Source organism: Leucopleurus acutus (assembly GCF_964270905.1).
Source record: "Leucopleurus acutus genome assembly, chromosome: 2".
In the NCBI taxonomy this organism is placed as follows: Eukaryota; Metazoa; Chordata; class Mammalia; order Artiodactyla; family Delphinidae; genus Leucopleurus; species Leucopleurus acutus.
This window is the reverse complement of record NC_139143.1, coordinates 48,068,576-48,087,131: the sequence shown is the minus strand read 5'-3', so window position 1 is coordinate 48,087,131 and position 18,556 is coordinate 48,068,576. Positions and strand designations below refer to the sequence as shown.

Sequence of the window (18,556 nt, the reverse complement as noted above, 5' to 3'; positions counted from 1 at the left end):
CTTATAATTATTTTTAATTACTCACTAGAAGTTCTAACACCCATTTTAATCACACAAAACACACATCTGTGAGCAACTGACAATTAGAGATGAAAACATTTTCCATGTTTTCAGGTGGTAGATATTTAGGGAAGGCAAATTCCACTAGTATAACTATGTCCTTTAGGATTATTTGTATTCTGCCCATGTAGGGCTGAAAGAACTGGATCATGATCTTTCCTACCACGTTACCTACAAAAAACCACCCCCAAAAACCAAACCCCCAAAAAACCAACCCACTAAGCATTTATATGCTCCTCAGTTTTGTGTTTGTTTGTTTTGGTGTGTGTGCATTCACATCTCACTTCATTTTTTTTTTTTGTTCTGTACGCGGGCCTCTCACTGCTGTGGCCTCTCCCATTGCGGAGCACAGGCTCTGGACGCGCAGGCTCAGCGGCCATGGCTCACGGGCCCAGCCGCTACGCGGCATGTGGGATCCTCCCGGACCGGGGCACGAACCCGCGTCCCCCGCATAGGCAGGCGGACTCTCAACCACTGCGCCACCAGGGAAGCCCCTCACTTCATTTTTATGCTTACAATGTTTTTGTGAATTTGGAAATGAAGGTCCTGGGAGATAAAAATGACTTTGCCCAAGAATTTAAAGGCAGAAAGCAGAACAAAACATAGGGCTTCTATATATGGCTGTAAAAGTATGTCCTGCACAAGAACACTTGGCTGAGGGGGTAGAGCCTAAAATCTGTGTTTTAGCAACCAAACGATGAGGCCTTGGGGGCAGTGTCCAACCAGACTAATTCACACTAGGGCACCTGTGAACTACTGGGAGCCATGATAAAGGTTACCACTTTTTCTACTAGACCACACTGGCATAGATTCAATGCACAGTTTTAAAAATTAAGTAAAGGGACCGAAAGATACGGTGTTTCCCTTTTCTATTACCCTTTAAATAAACAAATTTACTTTAAGTACATTTTCATGACTTTAAATTATTTTTATAAACTTACAATGAACTCTGACACAGGAGTGTAAACTAGAACACAAGCATACTTAACTTTATACAACAGATGTGTTAATGAAAAGTTATGCAGAGATAAAAACTATGTCATGTATTTCCTCTTCAAGGTTCCAGTCTCAACAGCAATCAACTGACCTTTTTTTAAAGTCCAAACCAGCTCAACAACTCAGTTTAGTACTCCTGAGTGGTCAGGTGAATAAACAAAAACACTCCTTTTAAAAATAGAATATTTTTTAATGATAAAGGGAACTATACTGTTTATTTCTATTATTCCGAGATTAAAATCAGATTGATCAGCCACTTCTTTGAGATGAACGTTTGTTGTCTCACTCATTTAGTGAGAAACAAATGGAGGAAGGAGAAAAGAAAACAAAAAACACAGAAATGAAGAGCTCATTCAGATACCCCTGCTAAGTTTTTCCCCGGCTACTATAGTACTGTTCTGTATTATGGCCCTCTTTCTTATAATCTTCCTTCTCCATTATAATAGTTAAATAAATATAGAAAGATTGTGAGTAAATAACAGTTGAAAACATACCAGGGAACTGGGCCATTTAAAGTAATTATGTGGTAAATTTTTTAGGTAAAGAATCATGTCCAGTTTATCAGGTTTCCCACCCAGCCTCATACTCCATTTAAATTTTACAAGTAAAGTTAAAGTAACTATTTTACAGATGGAGTTAATCAGTGTCCAGTATAGGCTGTGACCTCAAAGGCCACTCAAAGTTGAACAGAGGGATTGTGGCTATTTGTGAATTTTTACCTTATCTGCAAGATTACAGAAAAAAATTATCTGAAGACACTTGACTTTCAGAGACAAGCTGGAGATAATATCCATTAGAATGGGACTAAAATCCAACTTAATTTCATTGAGGTTTCCAAGTCATATTAAGAATCTCAAACATCTACATAGGTAAAGGAGCAACTTTGACAGGGGAAAGGGTGGAAACAATTACAGCTTATTATTACTTCACAATGAAAGAGGTTAAGGAGATGAAAGAGGGTAAGCATATACCTACCTTTCTCAAACTTAGAAAAGGCAACTGACTTGAGGCTGCACTGATGACCTTTGCATGTTCCAATCAGCTCACCAGCTTTTACATCCCAAAATTTGGCTGTTTGATCACCTGCTGCTGTAACCTTTCAAAAATAAGGTTTCACAGTTTAATAAAGCAACCCTTTACCACTGTTTACCCAGATCCCAATAAAATGAAAGTCACTTACAAGCTTAAGTTCACCAGGGACCCAGGCCAGGTCAAAGACAGCATTCCAGTGAGCCATCCATTCTAAACAAAGAAAATGGTGAATGTGAACTGTCTAAACTATGTCTTGTGGTAGCCATACCAATAGCTGTTGAAGTGCCTTGAAAGCTGTAGTGAAAAGATCAGTGGTCAGCACACTAAGATCCATGGGCCAAAGAGAATTTGTGGACTTGCACACATAGCACATTCCCTTCATTACCCCATAAAACTACCATTTGATATCAGATTGTTTTCCATGAGGGTATATATGCTCTAAAATGGAATCTTTATAAAACATTCTCAAAAATCTTCATCATGCTCTCTGAATGGAGTTTAGAATACTTTGGTTTGACATTCAAAATTCTGCTTGCTTTGGCCCTATCTCTTACTGTTCTCTGTATATCCTGTTCCAACTAAACTGGAGCGCTACCTATCTGCTCATTATATCCTATGGTTTCCTATCTCTAGGCCTTTACTAATGCTTTTCCCTCCACCTGGAGTGTCCTATTCCACCTCCACGGGTCTAAATACCACAGTCTGCCTCAAATGTCCCATCCTTCATGAAAAATTTTCCTCACCTTCTTTGATATGTAAGAGCTCTTTGTGACACCTGTGGTGTTTTCTTTGTATTTCCTCTACATCATCTATAGCCTTTGTTTTACTTTAGTTATCTCAACACTTGACTTACTAGTTCCAGATTATTACCTTCCTAAGGTCAGTAGAACTTTGCCTTATGTATGTAAGATGTTTGTTCAATATAAATATTTTAAAGCAACATTTCCCCACATTAAGTATAATATAACAAATTTTAATTTTTTAAAAGAAAAACTGTTTTTAATTCTAAAATGTATTTTTAACTTTCAGTAAAGGCTTTGCTGCCGTTAACAGTTATCGACAGAAAGGCAGTCCACCATTTACTTTCAGCCTGGCCCCTAAACAGGCTTAATCAGAAGTGAGTATCACTGAGAATTTATTCAAATAGTAACTTCCTTGAGGCTTTATGAATTAAAAATGTTCAAACAAATATTTTAGACCCCGACTTACCTTTGACGCACTTCTTTCTACTGGTTTGTGATTCTGTGTTATATAACCTAACGAAGCCTTCTTCATTGGCAACTGCTAGTATATGCTCCATATTGGGAGCTAAATAAGAAATAAAGAATAAAATATATAAAGAGTCACAAAAAAATTTAAAGCTGAGTTTAAATCTATATAAACAACAAAATATAAATTAACTGAATAACTACAATCTATTTGAAAAGAGCTAAGATGAGTCTACGCAAATAGCACCTGCTATGGTAGAGAGGTTTTTCTGAATTAAAGATGGCTGAGGGATTCCCTGGTGGCGCAGTGGTTGAGAGTCCGCCTGCCAATGCAAGGAACACGGGTTCGTGCCCCGGTCTGGGAAGATCCCACATGCCGCAGAGCCGCTAGGCCCGTGAGCCATGGCCACTGAGCCTGCGCGTCTCCGCAACGGGAGAGGCCACAACAGTGAGAGGCCCGCGTACCACAAAAAAAAAAAAAAAAAAAAAAAAAGATGGCTGAAAATTTGCCATAATACCTAATTAAGTAAGTGACTCAAAAACACCAATCCTTGGGCTTCCCTGGTGGCGCAGTGGTTGAGAGTCCTCAGATAATCTCTTATTTAAAGAAGGGCTGAATCAAGCATGGTAATTAAACAAAACAAAAGTGGTACTGGCCAATAGCAAATAAAAGCATATGATATAGGCATGGCAAATAAAAGCATACGATACAAGCCACCAGCAGGCTGAATCTATTAATTTTATATTCCCTTTTCACAATTTTTTACTTTTCTTAAACTTTTAACAGCAGGGACAAGTACTCTATTTCTGTTAATATGTTCCCCAATGCATTGTAGAAAGAGATAGATTCAAACAGGTCAAAAGGGGCAAAAGTTTTCATGATGGCTGAACCTTTGCAACCCTTTCCGGTATCAGTTATAACAAACAAACAAACAAACAAACAAAAAATGGTGCTATAAGAATCTTATCCCTTAGCAGAAATATGTAATTATGCATAGAGATTAAGAAAAGTCTATTTCATAAATCAGGGGAGAACAGTTATTAGAAAAACTCTATCATCTATCTAATTTACTTTTTCTTGAAAGGGAGACACCCCAAAATATTTTCCCTCTTTAGAGTGAAATAGATCATTTCTGACCAAACCTAGCTTATACAGTAGTTCCCTTACCAGAAGAGAAGGTGCATCCAAAAGGAGGAACTGGGGCTCCTGTTTCTCCATAAGAAGTGTGCTCATCATTATAGTTGCACTGATAACCAGTAAGAAGGGACTGTAGAGGGTATTGTGAAGACCATCCTAAGGTAAGACAAAATTCCTTATAGAGTTCCAATATATCACATTTCAGTACTTTTAACAAATGCAGAGGTTACAAATTCATTTCTAAAAGCTTTATATACTTAAGTATAGATCCACTCATTATCCATGGCCCTCTAGAACACAGTTTCAGGTATTTTCCTAAGGGGTCCTAAGGAAAAAATGAAAGAGCACTCTCAGCTTCTGGTGAGATACAGCTTTGGGCTTATCATCTTAAATGGAGACTCTTGCTAATACATTTAAGACTGCAAGAAACAAGTGGCCTTTGCACATTAGAAAAGATCTTACCCCTTCCCCCACCCTTTGGAGACAATCACAAAACACAACCACAAAGACTACCACAACCATTAAAACTGCCATTCTCGTCAATTAAAATTTTATGTTTTCAGAGTTTCCAAATCATTACTGCAAACTCAAGTTACTAGCAACATCACACATAAGCCAATGGTCAGAGAGTTAAAGGAAATAAGGTATGTCAATGTGCCTACTGTAGCCCCTAGTATACGAGAGAGGAAGAAATTCAGGGTGGAGGGAAAGTTTATTCTGCTTGGGTCAGAAAGCTGATGTGTACTATGGCCCTAAAATAGTAAACCATCTTGATTTGTTTTATCATTTTGATATGTGGGTCAACATATTTTAAATATATAAAAGAAATATTCTTTCAATATATAGTTACTGAGAACCAAATGTTTAGTAAGCATGGGAGGAAACAATGAAGTTACAATCTAGAGAGCTGTCTAAATAATTAACAAACACTCTCATACTTTAGGGTACTTTCAATTCTCACTTTTCATAAAAAAAATACTATTTGAAGAAGACATCTTAGCCTGATATAACCTCAGGCAAATCTGGTTTTGCATGTTCATAGAAATAACCTGAAGAAATGCAAACGAGGCAAATAAATTCGGTCCAGATGTAGTAATTATTCCTGGGGGTATTACCTTAAGGCTAGATACGATTGTAAACAAGCCATTAAAGACCACTAAAAGAAGAATATGAATACAATAATTAGTTATGTGGTCGAATTCACAAATATCCATCTACGGAATGAATTTTAAAACAAAAGCCTCTGTTCTAAAGTTATATAAACATACACTTGTAGTTTGGGATTAAAAAAAACAAAACCAAAAACTAATCACAACTCATGAATTCAAAAGGAATCTTGAACAGTTTAAGTGGAACTGAAGATGATAAGCTCTGGAGACCTAAATTCTTTACAATTAAACAGTGACCCCTCAACTCTGTCTCATTGCCTACAAACTATATCCAAACACCAACAAATGGCCTAACATGGCTTAGTAACTGGTCCCTATTTACCCCTCCACCTCTGCGATTGTGACAACACACACTTCATGGACAAGCCCCGTAAGCTACTTTTGGATCCTTATTGTTCTATTCTGTTTCCAACATGAGCTTGTAATGGTTTCCCTCACAACACTCATTTGGAAAAGCCTATTATTTCTTCAACGCACAACTTAAGCCCCTGGGGTTACATGCAGATTTTTCAAGGAGAATGAGAGCTGTCGGAGAACTGATTTCCAGATACTCAACTTCCATATATATATGTATTTCTAAAACTGACCTGTCTACAATGTCGAGGTCGAAGGTTTTCCCCCTCTTCATCACTACCTTTCTTCCACTTTTCAAAAGAAAGGCATTTCCATGACCCAATTTTATACCTTGCGTTGACTCAAGGTACAAAAACTCCTGGGACCCCATTAAGAGACAATTGGATAACTCCTTTAATAAAGGCATCATAAACACCCAAATCCATCTCTTTAAAACATAGACTTTCAATAAATTTTTATCTTGCTTATTTATTGAAATTAGTAATCCATATTGTTTTGATCAATGACATACTACTAAAAATAGTAATGATAAGTCAACCCAGAAGAAACTTTTAACACTTAGAGCTTTATGATCACAGAAAACATCAATTTAAACATATTTTTTTTACACAGAGAAATAAGATAGCATGATCAATAAAATGACTTTTCAAGCTTAAAATCAAATCACATTAGGATAAATTCTGTGGGAGAAATAAAGTGGTAATAAGCTCAAGGGGAAAAAACAACTATGTAGAATATCTAGCAGTTAGAATTAGTTCATACTTTTCAAAAATGATTGATGTGATTATTAAATCACTACAGTATTTACAGTCTATTAGATACATTTTAAAGACTGATGTAGCAGTAGCATTTTTATTTAAAAAGGTCATCACTCACAATATGGCCAGAGATGACATCCTTTGCATCTGTTTAAACTTATGATAAAAACTTTCAGATACCAATTTAAAAATACACAGAAGAGTAATCAGTTTCCATTTCAGAAAGATCATTGGCAGCAATGTGGAGGATAAACTGGAAAGAGGGAAACTAAGAGGACATTTGGGAGACTTGTTACAGTTCAGACAAGAACATATTATGGCCCAACCTAGGGAAATAGAATGGTAAACAAAGGACAGATCCAAGATATGGTGAAGAGGCAAAATCAGTGGGGATACCGAGGAGGAAGGATTAGAGATTTTAAGGGGACTTCTCTGAATGTGTATCTTGAGGAAAATGGAGGAATTCTGATTGACTCTCAGGTTTCTGACTGTGAAGACCAGTTTAAAATAATGAGAGCATTTCCTAAAATAGGTAATATAGCAGGTTTGGGGAAAAAGTGAGTTTGGTTTTGGGTATTTGAGTTTGAGATGCTTACAGGACTGACCATCTGGATGATACAACTCTTAGAGGAATGGATGTAAAGTATAGGGAATGGAAGGTTGCAGGTAGTAATAGAAGAAACCCTGGTTACAGCTATGCTCACCCATGGGAGTAGGTAGAAATAGAAAAGGGGCCTAGGATGGAACCACCCTCATGGAAGGGGAAAGAAGAAGATGGTCCTATAAAGTTCAGTGCATTATATATAACAATGAATGAATTTCAGTGCCTAACACATAACAACGCATGAGTATTTGGGGGCTCAGGGTGGGCTGTCTCAAAACATGCCACAATGGCATATTGATTATTTTGCATTGAAGCTGCTTGAGAAGCAGCTGATGCAAGAAGGAAACTCTGACCTCCCTGTCTCCCTGAAAAGCAGGAAATAAATCTCTTATGAAAGGTGCACTCCTTGCAACTGGAGGTAGAAGGACCCCCTAATACGTCAGAGATAGGGAATTCAGAGCCAAGAAGCGTGTGTAAACAAGCCTTGTTACTTCTTTTATTTTACTACCTGAAGCCCAAACTCTGTTTAGATTCTTCACTTAGTAAGCATCCCAAACCTAAGTTTCTTTGTCCTGTCAATTCCTCACAAATTTATTGTTTTTTTTTTTTTTGTCTGAAGAGTATAAAAGCTGCCTTGCTTTGGCCATTTCTTAGTCCCATTTCTATGACACCTCCATGTACATGAATTAAAATTTGTTTTTCTCTGGCTAATCTGTCTTGTGTCAATTTTATTAGTCCAGCCATAAATACTCAAGAGGGGTAGAGGGGAAAATTTACCCCTCCCTGATAAGTATTTGTGAATTAGAGGGAAAAGGGAAGTAGACAGAATGTAGAATTAGGAGAAAATCTGTTACAAAATAAAGGCTTCACAGCTTGCTCCAAGTCACACAGATTAAGTAAGGAGTGGAGGTGGAATTAAACCTCAGCAAGTTTAACTCCAAAGACAGAGATCATAACTACTATGCTGTACTGACACTCATGACAGAAGACAGAGAAGTATCTTAAGCAAGGTCACAGGAGAGACAGAAAGAGAAGCATTTAGAGTATAATTTAAAGAGGTAAGGATGGTAGGGTTTTAGATTGGAGGCAGGAAGTGGAGGAACTACTCTCCAGTCTCCTTCTCAATATCCTTCTCCTAGACCTATGCCTTAAATACAAAAAGTTCACTTCTCACATTATTTTCTTTCTGTTTTTCACATGGTTTCAAGCAGAAAGACCTAGTCCATCTTTAAATGAATGAGATTTCATCTGCAGCCAAGCTTAGTCTGGGTAATAATTCCCTTATCAGAAACTTACCAGAAAGTTTCAGGTTGATGACACCTAAACCTAAGCTCAAAATTCTTATTGCCAATGTTTTAACATAAGGAACTTCAAGAACTGGAGAGAATAAATCAGTTATCTATACACTAACATGGAAGTATTTCCAAGTTTTACCGTTAAAGAAACAAAACATTTTTATCCCATTTCTGTAAATAACAATACTTATTACCTCTGGCATTGAAGAACATTTGGAATAAAATACTTCAGTCTATTAATAATGGTCATTTCTGGGAAATGTGCTTATGGGCATTTTTCGCTCTATAACTACGAGTTTTTATGCTCATGTATTAATCAGGAGGAAAAAATTCTGACCATGCTAGAAGCAGATGTTCTGTCTTCTCTGCTTGACTGAGTTCCTTAACAGCGGGTCATAGTCACTGTTATATATAGCAAAGAGTAGGGCTCAATAAGGTTCCACAACAAATGAATGAATTAATCAATGAATACGAGTCTTGACGATCTCACATAGCTGTTGAGAAAACCACACATACTCCCATGAACGCGTTTTCCAGTTAATGTGCAAAACAGACATAGCCGTAATGGAGGCCAGTTAACTCAGCGTCCCTCCCTCCGTCAGCCTACACTACAATTGAAAAAATCCCGATTACGACTAAAAGTGTCTCGAGAGCACGAAAGTGCAGCTTTCTTCAGTACTCTTCGCTAACACGAACTCACTCTGCCTGTGGGAGAACTCGGCGGCTGGGAAACAGAACTGGAGTCGGCGTTGGTCCGAGGTGTTGTTCGGGGGGAGGTGAATCCCGCCGGCAACAGGCAGCGGTTAGGGCCGTTACTCACCATTTCTCGGGACGCCAAACTGGGGCTGGCGGAGTACCGAATTGAACAGCATCTGGGCCGGAGGAAAACTTTCAACTGAGAGAAAAGCCGTGGAAATGCCCCCAGATTCAGCAGAAATCTTATGTGGCGTCCCTTAGAACACGACTAGTTATTGCCTCCAACTCCCGCCACCGTAAGCCCCGGCCACCAAACTCCCCGCCAAACTGACGTCACGCCCTCTGATTGGCTCCCGCCGCGGCGTCCGGGCGCGTCCGAGTCACTTCCCCCTTCGAATCCCCGCCTCCTTTTCTCCCAGCCGCGGGAACCTGGAGTTCCTGAGCTCCCTGAGCGCCTGCGCGGGGGGCCACAGAGGCGCTGGCGAACGGCGGGGAGACCAGAGCGCATGCGTAACACGGCTTGACAGAGCGCGGAGGAAAAATCCGCGAGAAGGTGGTGGAAGAAGATGGCGGTGCTGGGGAAGAGTTTGCAATCTTTCTAAATAGGCTAGTCGAGTAACTGTTCGGGTCATGGCGTCAAACTCAACTAAGTCTTTTCTGGCAGATGCCGGCTATGGCGAACAGGAGCTGGATGCTAACTCTGCCCTTATGGAATTAGACAAAGGTATTCGAAAGAGCGGGCTGAGCGGGTGAAACGCATGTGGGGGGAAGTGGCGCCCCCAGGCGGTGGTAGCCTCGTGAGAAGCCGGGAAGGCGCATGCGCCTTTCTTCCCTGGGCGGGGGCGGGCGCTGGCGCCAGTGCTTTTGGTGAGTCCAGGGCTTTTGCCGCTTTGCGAGATTGCCGGGAAATTGCAGCGTTGTTAGATTGGCCTCGTACAGGTGAAAAAGTAGCGAGTGGGGGCCGTTTTGACCACTTGAGGGCACAGTCTCCCGATTTTCCAAGCAGTTTCTAAACACGATAAATTGAAATTGTGAAATTATTTTTCAGTATGTTCAGTTGAGACCAGGTCTTCACCAAGGGTGCTGAATAATAATCTTGCACCGACTTATAACGATTCGTTTAATTTCTGTAATTCTTACCTGCCGGTTATTAGGCAGGTTAAAAATAGGGCCAAGACCATCCGAAAATCAGCCCCTGCTCATTCTGTGCAGATGGATTCCACGAGTTCTATTTCCTTACGGGAGTTGGAGTGGTGGGAGCTTGGTGTAGTGGTGGGAGCTTGGTGTAGTAGTAGGAGCTTTGGATAGACTGAGTTGAATTCTCATATCGTTCATTTTATGATCCTGGACAGGTCACCTAAGTTAACCTAACCTTGTTTTTTTTTCTGTGCAAAGTGGGTAAAGTACCATTGAGCTAGCAAGATTGTTGTAAATATTGTGATATAATGGTATGCAAAAGAAGCCTTTATTAAATGCAAAAGAGATTTGCCTTCTTTCTTAGATATGGATATGGGAGGCATGGGCAGATACTTGTCAGTAAAGAACTGAAGTATTAAAATGAAACCTTTGTTTTCAGTGTACTTAAATGATTTTTATTGAATGGGGGAACCATTTTGTCACCTGGTATGCAGTTAATTTTTAATTAACTACAACCAGTGTGTAATATATTAAGAACTAGAGGTTAGAAGGATTTTTCTTAAAGTCCACTTTGAGCCACTTCCCAGCTCTCCGACTTGGACACTATCTTATACTTTTTGGGGACTCTTTATTTTGTTTGTTTTTTAACCTGTAAACATTTACAGCAGGTTCGTCTAGATAAGAGGTTCTCAGACTTTTTTAAAAAGCTTTTAACTCCTTTTGATCAACATAAAAATGCCACAGCACTCCAATGAGATATTCCTTTGGTTGAGTCACAGTATCTTTAGTGCAGGTCCATTAGCCAAGAAAATGATGTTGAGCTTTGATTTCTCAACAAATCTATGAGGACTTTTCCCTCTAAAATATAAAGTCATAACATTAAATGTGTTTTTTTTATAAATTTTATTTTTTTAATTTATTTTTTGTAGTTGAAGTATAGTTGATTTACAATGTTGTGTTAGTTTCAGGTGTACAGCAAAGTGATTCAGTTATACATATACATGTTATCTATTCGTTTTCGGATTCTTTTCGTTTATGGGTTATTATAAAGTATTGAGTATAGTTCCCTGTGCATTCTTTCTTTTTTTAAAAAAATTAATTAATTAATTAATTTACTTTTTGGCTGTGTTGGGTCTTCGTTTCTGTGCGAGGGCTTTCTCTAGTTGTGGCAAGCAGGGGCCACTCTTCATCGCGGTGCGCGGGCCTCTCACTATCGCGGCCTTTCTTGTTGCATAGCACAGGCTCCAGACGCACAGGCTCAGTAGTTGTGGCTCACGGGCCTAGTTGCTCCGCGGCATGTGAGATCTTCCCAGACCACGGTTCGAACCCATGTCCCCTGCATTAGCAGGCAGATTCTCAACCACTGCGCCACCAGGGAAGCCCCTAAATATGTTTTTTATACACTACATAATCTTTTCCTCCCCATTCTGATATTTCCTTCCTTATTACCCTCTTAAGAGTTGCAGGTCTGGATATCTAATATTCCTACTAATTCTGTAAAGACATTTTCTACCACTGTGGTCCAGGTGGACTCATCCCATAGTGACAGTAGAGCAGTGGTGTGGAACAGAATTGGGATGGGACTTTGAAGAAACGAGAAATCTAGAATTGTTTAATTCCGAAAAACTTGAAGTTGTAGTAAGAAAAAATATAACACAATTTTTCCTTCTTATAAATTGATATAGGAATATTTCAGATCTGTAAGAAATATATAGGTGGCTATTGAGTGTAAACCAGGTGTCTGTCCTAGATACTAAGTGATGGTGTTAAATCCTCCCAGCAGTGCCTTGGGTGAGTATTTTACAGGTAGAATTTGATGTGGGGTTACTTGAATGCATGGATGCTCCACAGATACTGAGGGACTACTGTAGTGAGGAGGCAATTGTATCAATAACAATCCAGGGAAAAGAGAATAGTGGCTTGGGCCAGGGTGGTTACAGTGAGGCTGTGTGAAGTGCTGAGATTCTGTATATATTTTGAAGGTATAGCCAATGAGAGTAGCTAATGAATTGGATGAGAATGTGAGAGTTAAGTAGTCAGGAGAAACTCAGAGGTTTTTGGTCTGAGCTCCTGGAAGTATGTATTGCCATTTACTGAGTGGACGAAAATCAGATCAGTTTGAGACTGTTAAATTTGAGATGTCTCTTAGACATCCAGCTGGAGATGTTGGGTAGGCAGTTAGATATACAGATGTGATACTTGAACTACATTATAAAGAAGTATCTGTAGCACTAGTGTCAAGAAATACACTTGGGAAATGGTGCCATTTATAACCTGTTATATGTTTATAACCATTGCACTTTGTTCCGAGCATTTTGAGCAAGCATGGCAGTAAGCAACTTGTTTCTGATCTCTCTAGGAATAAATGGATGCTCTTTTTTTTTTTTTTTTTTGCGGTACACGGTCCTCTCACTGTTGTGGCCTCTCCCGTTGCGGAGCACAGGCTCTGGACGCGCAGCCTCCGCGACCATGGCTCGCGGGCCCAGCCGCTCCGTGGCATGTGGGATCTTCCCAGACCGGGGCACGAACCTGTGTTCCCTGCATTGGCAGGCGGACTCTCAACCACTGCGCCACCAGGGAAGTCCATGGATGCTCTTTTAAAGCTGACTTAACTCTGTTCATTTAGGATGTAGTTAGTAACACAGAAAAATCATCCTTTATATAATAGCCATTAAGTCATTCAACAAATATTTACTGATCATCTACACTGTGTTAGGCACTCAGACTTGGGGCTATATTAGTGAACAAAACAGCTTTAAGAAGCTCACATGAGGCAGACAGGGCTAGATCAAATATGGCTTTGTTAGGACAAGAAGTTTGGATTTATGCAAAGTGCATTGGGAAAACATTGAAAGTTTTTAAGCAGAGGACTGACATGGATTGGTTTACATTTTTGAAGGTCACTTTAGCTCCTATGTAGAGGTCATTTTGCCTTCCCTTTTTAAAAGTTTTAAGCTGATAACCATGCTGCCTGAGCTGTGAAGACAGCAAAGTGTCAAATCAAGTATAACTTATGTATATATGACACATTTCATAATCAATCATTTCTATAATATAGGCATTACAAAGGACATATCTCCCATAATTTACTCAGTGTAACTTTCACTAATGTAACTTCTACACTGTCAGTCTAAAGATTTTTAAGTCAGCTGATGGGAAGTTGTCCCAGTGATTTAGGAAAACTTATGAAAGATCTCCTTCACCCTGGGTGAAAAGGAGAGTCTACCTTAAATGACGTCACTCAGCCTATCTGCTTTCTGTAAGGTTGGCCTTGGGGGGATGAGATCCAAGAGCAATGGGGAAGAGAGTGGTTTCCCTTTCTTGCACCTGGGCAATGAGAAGGAAGGAAATGTAGGGGGTGGAGTTGCTTTCTGAGGTGTTGGTGAACTTAATGTTGCATGGAAAACTTGATGGTATGTTCAATGAAAAAGTTAATTATGAAATAGGAAATTGATGTAAATCAGGACAACTGTCTGTTTTCCCTTAGTTGCTGTCACTTCACCTATGTTCCAAAACATCTGAATTCTCAGACTCTGGAAGAGACCACAGGTTGCTTTTACTCTGTCCATATTGGTACAGATGTAGTTGGTATTATGATAAACAAATATGAGGCCCTGTGAGTATCCCCATATCCCCTACTAAAGAGGGAGGTCTCTGCAGCCAAGTTTGTACCAAGTGACTAATTCCAGGCCGTAAGTGATTCAGAAGTGAACATGTGACCCACACTGAGTCAATCAAATTCTTTCTCTTGAGAATCTGTACTACCAGACCAAACTTAGTGTGGCAGTATTGAGAAGTGGACCTGTAAGATCATGTAGAATTAAGGTCAGACTCTTAACTCAAAGCCACATAAAAACCAGCATTATAAAGGACTGATTCTTAAAGCCTGGCTGGTGATCCTTTGATGGACTATGAACTGATCCAAAAAGCCAAGGCCCTTCTTTAGTTCTTACTGAAATCCATAGACTCATTTTTACATATGGCTAAAAGCTATTATCTTGTAACTTACAAAGTAAGTTATTAAATATTCCTAAAAGTTGGTATTCATAAAAATAATTTGTTTATGATTCTAAATCAGTATTTGTGCATATTGCACAATATTGCATACATTCTCACCATGTATATTTACAGATTCTAAAGTTTGGGGGAAGGATGCTTTATTATTAATGCATCATCAGTTGAATTGACTATCCTATTAGTTGTTTTTATTCTTGCTTTTTATATATAATTTACTGAGATGTTACCGTGATCAGTTTACTAAGCTGTTGTGAGATTGCCTTGGTATAATGTGTGGTGCATACTTGTGTTTGTATTTCTCCCCTCCCCACCTCATTTTTAATGAATAGACTTTAAGATGTTACGGTTTAAGATGTTAGGGTATTATGGTTCCATTTTGAATCATTCTCACCCTTTAGCTAAAGCAAATGTATACAACAAATTCTCCTAAAATGTACTTGTGTAGTAGTGTGTATTAGCAGTGTTCTTTGTAGTGGATATTAGTCATATTGGTGGTCACTTAGCATCTTGTGAACATTCTATGCTTGAGGAATGGCCCACACCACAAGCACTGTCTCATCAAGGTGGAAGCAAAAGCTCACTTTCCTAGTTTCCCTTTTAAGAGTGCAGGAGAGAATTCCCTGGCTGTCCAGTGGTTAGGACTCCACGCCCTCACTGCCGAGGGCCCAGGTTCAATCCTTGATTGGGGAGCTAAGATCCCCACAAGCGGTGCGGCCAAAAAGAAAAGCACAGGATGTGAACTAGGCTCTGCCAATCAGACAGATCTCCAGGCTCTGTGATTTAGTTTAGAGATGCAAGAAGGCAGAGTTGAAGAGTACTTGCAGTTTCCTTGACAGCAGCAGTGGCTGCAGTGTCCATAGTGTACAGTAGTAGCAGCAATGGCTACTACATTCCTAGATGATAGGAGAGCTAATTCTAGCATCTGGTGCTTCCCAGCAACAATAGTTTACCTCATCTAATCAGTTTGGCAGTGTGGAGTTAGGTGTTCTTAGGAGTTTTGCCTTGAAACTGCTTATTACTTTAATAAACACTCAATAAAAACTCATTTCCTGCCTAATCATCAGAGTTAGCTTCTGTTGCTTGCAGCTAAGAACTCTGACTGATACATGCTACCTAGCAATGTATGCTGTTTTGAAAACTTGATTGATGTATCACAAATCCCAAGTTTACCATAATTTATGTTATTTCTCTTCAATTCCTTGGAATTTTTCATCCCTCAGAATTATACCACTCTGAAATCCCATTCAGGTATCTCTTCTTTAATCTTAACCTCTGTCCTCTAGTTGCTTGCTAGAAATGCATTTTAGCATAATAATTAGGACCAGATTGCCAGGATTTGAATTGCATCTCTGCCATTTATTAGCTGTTGTTTCTTAGGCAAGTCGCTTAACTATTCTTTACCTGTGTCCTCATCTTTAAAATGGGAATTATTGAATAATACCTAACTTCTGTGAGTATAGTGAGAGCTTAATACATGTAAAATGCTTACTAGAGTATCTGGCACAGAATAAGCACTTAATGTGCATCATCATCATGATTAACTGCTACTCTAACCATTCTTTATTTCATTCAGACCTCAGTATACTTACCTCTCGACTTCCCTTACCTCTCAATCCCTTTGTGTTTTTACTTCTTTATCCAATTTAGATTTTATGGTCCCTCGTTTCATTAATTTCATTAAGTTTCTTACCAGTACTTTAAATTCTCATCCAAGGTTCTATTTTAGTCATGTGTGCCCAAAGGCAGCCAAAAATTGCTGGAGAAAGTCATACAATTTGGTATGTGGCTTTTATCAGAAATGACACAAACCCAAACTGGCCTTCAACACAGACCTGCAATACTACAATGTTTCTTTAGTCAGGATTCTCCCACCTTCTTTAGTGACATTTCAGATCTTTAAATTTTCAAAAAAAACCCCAAACCCCAGAAATCCTGGGTTTTATGTGGAATCTCATTTCATTTTTAATATTTGACAATGAATTCAAAACCTTTGAAAACATTGTATCATAAAGTTACTCTTAGGGCCAGATTCAGCAGCCTACTAGTTTTCAGTCAAATAAGATTAAATGGCAGAGGATAGCTTGAGGATCTACTCGCCTACCTTCACAAAACAGCTAACTAGATGCGTGGGCCCCCACTGTAGAGATTTGGTAGGTTGGAGAGGAACCCTAGCATAGACATTTTTGAAAAATTTCACAAATGTTTCTGATGCAGAATCAGACCTGATAAACCACTAGCGTAGCAAAATGTTCTGCACATTTCAAATGAGAAATAAGTTTAGAATAATGAATTTCATTGCTGCCAAATGGATTTTGACTGAATAAGCAATTTATGGACAACTTATTTTAGTTCTTCCTAGTCTACCTGCATGTTGCAACTAAGTTGAGCACTGTTTAACTCCAGGCACTGAAAAGGAAGAGATCTCTGTCGCTTTGGTGGGAGAATAAAAAGTAAAACGTAGAAACAGCAATCACATCCTTCCACAGTGGGTCTTACGGTGGCGTTCTTATGATCATTGGTCTTCTGATCAGGGTATTTTTCCTCAGATTTGTTGTAGCTAGCAACAGAAGTACAGTGAATAACCTCTTAAACCCCTCTAAGAATAAGATCTGCTTGTGCTGAGCTGCTATTTTCAGGTGCTTGGCTTATACTGGAGTTGGAATTGGCCTAGAGCAAGCAAGCTGGGTACCATACTGCCCCAGCCTAGGATTGTTGCTGCATTGCAGGCCTTAATGCACTTCTCTCTTCTCTTGTACCCTAGCTTCTGACCTTCTGAGCCAGCCTAGCTTCTCATTTCCTCTCTCATAAAACTCATATCAGAAAATAAGCGAGACATTTACTATTCTTTAGCTCATGTACCCTGATGGCTCTGTTATGGGAATGAGGGTCTACTTTATCTTAAAGAAATAAAATTTGACCACACTAGAGAAATCAAAACCTTTCTTTGACCAGATGCAAAATTATCTTTGGTACATTTTAAATCAGCATGTTTAAGTAAATGATTTGGTCTTTGGTTCCATTTTTAAAGGGAAGGTAAACTGGATCATATTCTGTTGAGGAGACTCCCTGTATGTAGACCACTTCCTACTTTACCTTTTTCATTCCAACCAAGGTTAATTTATTACAAACAGAACTTTACTATCCTTTGTATCACTCAACTCTTGAGAGAGAGAAGAGAAGGAAACAAGTCCAATTACTGTGGGTTCTCCCAGCATTCCCTTCCCCCAGCACACGTACATAAGCACACATCTCTTTCTTCTCTGTTCTCACACCTCCATCCTCACACTTGCCTTTCTTTTTCTCCCCTTCCCTTGTGTCCTTCAGTGCCCTATCTGTGTGTCCCTTGACCCCTTTTTCAAGGATACAGGAGCCATTGCCAGTAACCTACAGTGTCTCTGTTGGTACTGTGCATTTAGTGGGAAGAAGACTCCTAGATCTTCTAGTGGCAGTTCTTGTGTGTATGGAAGTTGGTGGGTGAGGGGTGTAGGGAGAAGGGAGCAGACAAAGAAGGGGTATGTTCTAAATATCTCAGTTAGAGTTAATTTTGAATTAATTTTCCCAGAGGAACTTTTATTGTAAGTGGTTATTAGATTATGGAGTACTATGAGTACTGATAGTGCTATATTTTTTCCTATGAGGAAATATTTTCCAAGTACCAAATAACTAACATGAGTGTACCTATAGAACTTAACTCATTAGGAAGTTGTAGAAATTGCATGTGCAGATTTACTTTGTGGTTGTCTTATGTATTGGAACAAAGTGGCAACCAGTAAAGAGCCCTCTGTCAACTGGGGGAAAACCACACAATATAAGAGCTGTGATTTGAGTTTTATTCAGTGTCTTACTGAGGACTATAGCCTTGGTGACAGCCTTCCAGATAGCTGTGAGGAACTGCTCTGAAGAGGCAGAGGGAGAGGTCAGTACACATGTGATTTTGGCTAAGGAGTATGTGCAATCCAACATATGTCTCAGTAGAAGGTTACTGCTAGTCACAAGGAACAGATATCTCAGTTAATGATTTTAGTGCTTTTCTAAGTGTGGGAAGATGCGAGAATCTGGGTTCATAAAATTTTTTTTTCCTGAAATATAACT

At 39.3% G+C, this 18,556-nt stretch overlaps 2 protein-coding genes across 3 annotated transcripts in view; one reads left to right on the top strand and one right to left on the bottom strand.

Moving 5' to 3' along the window:
- DTL (denticleless E3 ubiquitin protein ligase homolog) overlaps nt 1–9,486 on the bottom strand; it is a gene marked incomplete at its 5' end in the record, with an annotated part of 38,567 nt that extends 29,081 nt beyond the window's left edge. Inside the window, 5 exons of the mRNA XM_082832649.1 lie at nt 2,032–2,152; nt 2,237–2,298; nt 3,298–3,396; nt 4,465–4,590; nt 9,435–9,486. Of these exons, the coding sequence (XP_082688775.1) occupies nt 2,032–2,152; nt 2,237–2,298; nt 3,298–3,396; nt 4,465–4,590; nt 9,435–9,486 (460 nt within the window). The remainder of the gene's footprint in view (nt 1–2,031; nt 2,153–2,236; nt 2,299–3,297; nt 3,397–4,464; nt 4,591–9,434) is intronic.
- Nucleotides 9,487–9,853: 367 nt separating this feature from the next.
- The window catches only part of INTS7 (integrator complex subunit 7), a 106,043-nt gene continuing 97,340 nt past the window's right edge, over nt 9,854–18,556 (top strand). For both annotated transcript variants that reach the window (XR_014325971.1, XM_082832645.1), the window contains exon 1: nt 9,854–10,034. Coding sequence is in view for 1 of the 2 variants with exons in the window: in XM_082832645.1 (XP_082688771.1) it covers nt 9,941–10,034 (94 nt within the window). In the remaining variant the exon portion in view is untranslated. The remainder of the gene's footprint in view (nt 10,035–18,556) is intronic.